Raw genomic sequence first — 6,094 nt, forward strand, 5'->3', positions numbered from 1 at the left:
CTGGATTTAGAGCCAGAAGACCTACTGATTGGGTCCACTGCAAATCTATGTTATCTAACCCCAAATAGGCTCTCACTGCATCAAGGCAATCTACTCTTTCCCTAAAACATCTCTATCCCACTTATGACAGCAGCTATTCAACCTTCTCTCTTTCCTCAGGTTCCCCAATGCATTCTTCCTCCTCTCAATCTTCAGAAAAATAAAAGGATTTTTGCCAAAATGTTCTTCTCCTTTCACTTCCCTCTGACATCATTCTCCACCACCCCCTCCTTTATTTCAGTTTTAATAAAGAAGTGGCCTTTCTCCTTACCACAGTCAATTCCTTTATATGCACCCTGGATTCTATCCCTTCCTGTCTTCTCCAGCAGTTTGTGTGCAGTATCATCCTTACTTTCTTCTACTCTCTCTCCTCTTTCTCCTTCTCTCTCCTCTCACCTCTCATCTTCAGTCTTTCCTTCTCTATTGGTTTCTTCCCTGTTACCAGTAAAATGCTTCCAAGTCTCACCAATCCTTAAAAAAAAAACCCTCACTTGTTCCTATCACTCCATATCTCTCCTCCCTCCCTCAGCTCTGTGCCACCAATTGCCAGGTCCCTACCTGTGAGGATGCCCAAAGCTCTGTCTTGGGGCTCCTTCTCAATTCTCTCTTTTTGTGTGTGTGTGTGTTTTGTTTTGTTTTAGTGAGGCAATTGGGGTTAAGTGACTTGCCCAGGGTCACACAGCTGGGAAGTGTTAAGTGTCTGAGGCCAGATTTGAACTCAGGTCCTCCTGACTCCAGGGCCAGTGCTCTATCCACTGCGTCACCGAGCTGCCCCTCAATTCTCTCTTTATTCTCTCACTTGGGTGAGTTCATCTGTTCAATTATCACCTCCATACAAATGATTTCCAGGCTAAAGATCAGCCCTAATCTTTCTCAGGAGCCCCTTCACTTGTTGGACCTTTGAATTGTATGAGTCTTAAATATCTCTAAATCACAATATCTAAAACAGAACTAATCTTTCCCCTAAAACCTACCTCTCGTCTGTGCTTCCTTAGCTAGGTAGTACAGTGAATAAGGCGGGAGACTTGGAGTCAGAAAGGCCTGGGTTCAAATCTAACCTTAAACACTTACTAGCTGTGTGATCTTGGGCCAATCACTTAACCTCTATTACCTCAGTTTACCCATCTGTAAAATGGGAATAATAATAGTCCCTACCTCCAAGGGTTGTTGTAAGGATAAAATGAGATCCTATTTGTCCTGGCCAGTGTGATATTTGCTTTGCTTGATTACATACATTTGATTTTATTTTGCTGTGGGGCGATGAGGGTTAAGTGACTTGCCCAGGGTCACACAGCTAGTAAGTGTCAAGTGTCTGCGGCTGGATTTGAACTCAGGACCTCCTCAATCCAGGGTTGGTGCTTTATCCACTGAGCCACCTAGATCCCCCAATGAGATTATTTTTGAAAAGCAATTTGCAATCTGCAAACCTTAGACATAAATGATACATGGAGAAAATTATAATATAGAATTTATATATGTATATATTAATCTTAAACTCTAATGTAAAAATCAGAACTCATTACCCTTCCCCCTAAACCCTCCATACTTCCTACTTTCTCTATTATTCTATAAGACAACACCATCCTCCCACATCTCCAGGCTCTCACAACCTAAGAGTCATCCTCAACTCTTCACTATCTCTCGCCGCCCATTTCAATGCTGTTGCCAAGGCTTGTCTCTTTCACCTTTGTAGCATCTCTCCTCTGACACCGTTACCATTCTAGTGCAGGCATCTCATCACCCCACACCTGGACTATTGCAATAGTTGTCAGTGGGTCTGCCTGCCTCAAGTCTCTCCCCACTCCAACCCACCTTCCATTTAGCTGCTAAAGTCCCATCATGCCCCATACACCCTCCCCCTATGACTCAATAAACTCCAGTGGCTCCCTATTGCCTCTAGGAACCTATGTAAAATGCTATATTTGGCATTCAAAATCCTTCATAACCTAACCCCCTTCTACCTTTCCAGTCTTCTTTCACCTTACTCCCTAACACATATTCTTCAATCCAGTGGCACTGGGTTGCTCCACAAACCAGACCCTCCATCTCTTGGCTCCAGGCATTTTCTCAGGCTGTCCTCCACGTCTGGAATGTTCTTTCTTCTTCACTCTGACTACTGACCTCCCTGGCTCTTACATTCTATGATTCTTCTATAAGTTAAAGTTTTCTATAATTAATGGGCACTTATGTATAATGTATATATGAAAATAATTGTTGGGCCAAGAAGAAATTCCATAACTTTTTTTTTGGATAATGTACTGAATTTTTTTATTGTAGCAATTTGATTTTAAAAGCCCTGAGGAGACAGGGTAATAGCACATTTGTCAGCCCTATCTTAAGGAACGTAGAGCTTGCCAATTTGGGATGACAGCTAAAACTGTTAGAGTTTGCACTTTGGCTTTAAGCAATGACGGCTGTTTCCCCAAATTGAATCAGTCTGTCTTGCTTAAAATATGTTAAATTGGGTATTTCATGTTCATTTCAGCAGTAGTGCTGAGCTTCCCTATTCACTAAGGATCACTAAGAACTTTTAACTAGGAACCCAACCTGCCCAAGTCCTCCACCAACTTCAGAAATATTTTATAGAAATGCCACATCCTATTTAAAGTAGTGGTGGTGGTGGTGGTGGTGGTGGTGGTGGTGGTGGTGGAGAGAAGTCTAGAACTGAAGAAAAACTTGAAGTTTAGAGGAGAAATAAAGAAGTGATTAAAAAGGAAACTTTGAAACAGTAGAGAGAGGAATGGGAGTCAGAAATCCAGGATTCTAATCCTGCTTTTGAAAAAGTGTGATCTTGAGCAAGTCAATCTCTCTGAGCCTCAGTTTCCTTATCTGTACTCAATCACCATACATTCAATAAGTACTTACCATGTGGCAAGCACCATGCTGAGCCCTGACTATACAAAGAAAAGGCAAAACCACAAAAACAGTCCTTGTCCCCAGGGAATTTACATACCAATCAATTAATCAACAAACATTTATTAAACAACTTACACACACACACACACACACATATATTTTTTTTTCCAGGCACTGTGTTAAGTGCAGGGCTTACTGGGGAGACAACATGTAAATAAACAGGTTCATAGAACATATTACCAAGTAGAAGGAAAGTTGCCTTAGAAGGTAAGACTCAAGTGGATAGAAGGACCAGAAAAGGGCTCCTACAGAAGGTGGTATTTGAGCTGAGCCTCAAAGGAAACCAGGGTTGTCAGTAAGTATGGAAGAAGAGGACCCTTGACATGGGACCCAGTTCATGCAAAGGCACGGAGACTGGAGATGGAGTGTGGCATATAAAGAAAAGCAAGTTGCCTGGCTAAAAACCAAATGGGTTGGACTAGATGACCACTATGGTCCAGTTCTTCATCTAGGATCCTAGGATACCATAATTCAAGTCAGATCAATTCAGTTCATCTCAACAACTATGGATTAAGAACCTACTATGTGTCGTGTGAGAGGTCCAGATCCGGAAAGAGGCAGAGTGGGCCAGGACCGGGGACTGCGGAAGGGCAAGGGGAGAACCAGTCACCATTCCCGGCCTAGTTCCCCACCGCGGCACCAGGGAGCAGACACCGCCCAAAACCTGAAGGACTTCGCCGGGCCCCAAGATGTGAGCATGGTGCTGAAGTTGCCGCTCCGGGCCGGGGCTGGGGCCTACGGAGTCCGAGAGTCCGTGTTCACTGTGGAGGGTGGCCAAAGAGCCATCTTCTTTAACCGAATTGGGGGTGTGCAGCAGGACACTATCCTCGCAGAAGGACTGCACTTCAGGATCCCCTGGTTCCAGTACCCCAGCATCTATGACATTCGTGCGCGCCCCTGAAGATCTCTTCTCTGGGGCAGCTAGGTGGCGCAGTGGATAGAGCACTGGCCCTGGAGTCAGGAGTACCTGAGTTCAAATCCGGCCTCAGACACTTGACACTTACTAGCTGTGTAACCCTGGGCAAGTCACTTAACCCCAACTGCCTCACCAAAAAAAAAAAAAAAAAGATCTCTCTTCCCACGGGCTCCAAAGACCTTCAAAAGGTGAACATTTCCCTGCGAGTGCTTTCCCGCCCCAAAGCCCTGGAGCTGCCCAGCATGTACCAGTGTCTAGGGTTGGACTGTGAGGAGCATGTGTTGGTCTCTATCGTGAATGAAGTGCTCAAGAGTGTTGTGGCCACGGTTAACGCCTCACAGCTCATCGCACAGCGGGCCCAGGCGTCCTTGTTGATCCGGCGGGAGCTGACAGAGCGGGCCAAGGACTTCAGCCTCATCCTGGACGGTGTAGCCATCACAGAGCTGAGCTTCAGGAGAGAGTACACGGCAGCTGTGGAGGCCAAACAAGTGGCCCAGCAGGGGGCCCAGAGCATCTCTACCACTATCACCACATCTCAGAACCGACTCTATCTCACTGCTGACAACCTTGTGCTGAACTTGCAGGACGAAAACTTCCCTTGAGGAGGAAGTGACAGCCTCACCAGGGGCAAGAAATAGAGACTTCCTCCTGACCTCAAGAGAAAGCTGATCTAACCTCCCTGGTTAGTCTTGGATGAGCCAGCAGATGGTCCACCTCTCTCACCCCACCATCATGTGACTTTCCTCCACCACCACCCACCACCCCCTCCCGAACTCGTTAGATAAATGAAGACTGGCAGATGTTCCTTTCCCTAATCCCCCTCCCCATATTTTGCTGGGGTCCTGGGGTATAAGGACTGTGTGATTTCTCAGTGATTTCCTCTCTAGCTGGTTTCCCTCCAAGGTCTGAAGGAGATAGCAGCTATCCCGGGAAGTCTCAATAAATTTTTATTACTTAAGTGGGAAAAAAGAACCTACTATGTGCAAGATACTCTGCTAAGTACTGTGGATTTAGATAATGGAACAGCAACCCCTACTCTCCAGTGGTTTATGTTCTCCTGGATGAAGTGAAATAATGTATGCAAAGCATACCACAAGGTCTGAGGCACCTTATAACTGTCAGTTCTGATGAGGATCATAAGCCTTCCCTGGAGACAGCAGTCCAGCTACCTACATTTCAAGTGTACATAAATGAGCAACTGTCACCCTGTTCCTTTTACTTCAGGTGAGCAGCCTTTTAAGTCAAATGTGCTGCTTTCATTTATTATGACAATGGTCTCAGTGACAGAAAAAAAAAATGTCTGTTAGTGGATCTCATTAGCACCAGATCACTGGGAGCTTACAAGCTCATTAACATTTTCCAACAGGTGCCTGTCCTCATTTTTTTTCTTGAATGTTCTCAATAAGAGGCACATACCCTGCAACACATATTTCCATCCCAGAAACCCTGGCATCCAGTGGGCTTTTTCCACTAGAAAGAAACAACTTCTCCCTCTATATAAACTTACTGAGAGACTTTTTTGTTTTGTACCCAGAGTCAGCCTAGATGCAGACTCTGGGGTAGGTTGGAAAACAGGAACAGGAGTGAAAGAGGCGTAAAGAAGGGAAGGAGGTAAGAAGGACATATTTCTTATCCCTCCTTCACTGTAGTTCCCCAAGTCACAAGAAGCATTTCTGCCAAATTCCTTAGCAGGCTCAGTGGGGAGGATGATGCATCACGACCGACTGCTAAGTATTCTTTATTCAGAAAAATAAAAAGCTGATGAGTGTGATTGAGCTGAGACCCTTCAGAGCTCACTGGCTCTAGTCTTGGAGAGCAGAGAGGAGAAAGAGAAGAGCTATTAACTCCCCAGGAGACCTTGGGCAAGTTAATGACTCTCTCTGGACCTCAGTTTACTCATCTGAAAAGTGAGGACTGTATTATTCAGGGTCCAGACTCAGGGGTCCCATCATTTTACCACTGGATGCTGGGTGAGCTGGCTTTTGTTCTTCTGATTCCCCTGGGAGGTAGGAACTCTTATTATGACTGTTTTACTGATAAGGAAACTGAGGCTGAAAGAGGAAACACCACTAGTGAATGTCTGAGTCTAAATATGAACTCAGATCTTCTTGATTCCAGGCCCAGAGAGCTGCACAGCTGCCTCCATCAAAAAGCAGCCACCAATGCAAAATTGCAACCAACATGAACTGAGTGCCCCCAAGGTGCTTGTCCTGTCTCCTTTCG

General features: G+C 45.3%; 1 protein-coding gene across 1 annotated transcript; it reads left to right on the top strand.

Moving 5' to 3' along the window:
• Positions 1–3,652: 3,652 nt before the first annotated feature.
• LOC122737040 (prohibitin-2-like) lies at positions 3,653–4,473 on the top strand. Its single transcript, XM_043979459.1, has 2 exons — positions 3,653–3,852; positions 4,017–4,473. The coding sequence occupies exons 1-2, from the start codon at positions 3,653–3,655 to the stop codon at positions 4,471–4,473; spliced, it is 657 nt and encodes a 218-aa protein (XP_043835394.1).
• Positions 4,474–6,094: the final 1,621 nt, after the last annotated feature.

Source organism: Dromiciops gliroides, chromosome 1, assembly GCF_019393635.1.
Source record: "Dromiciops gliroides isolate mDroGli1 chromosome 1, mDroGli1.pri, whole genome shotgun sequence".
Taxonomy (NCBI): domain Eukaryota; kingdom Metazoa; phylum Chordata; class Mammalia; order Microbiotheria; family Microbiotheriidae; genus Dromiciops; species Dromiciops gliroides.

Bases quoted from the DNA above. Each gene is read 5' to 3' on its own strand.
- LOC122737040 (XM_043979459.1), top strand. From the start codon at position 3,653: ATGGTGCTGAAGTTGCCGCTCCGGGCCGGGGCTGGGGCCTACGGAGTC. The intron at 3,853-4,016 runs CTGAAGATCTCT...CAAAAAAAAAAA, and splicing joins TATGACATTCGTGCGCGCCC to AAAAAAGATCTCTCTTCCCA.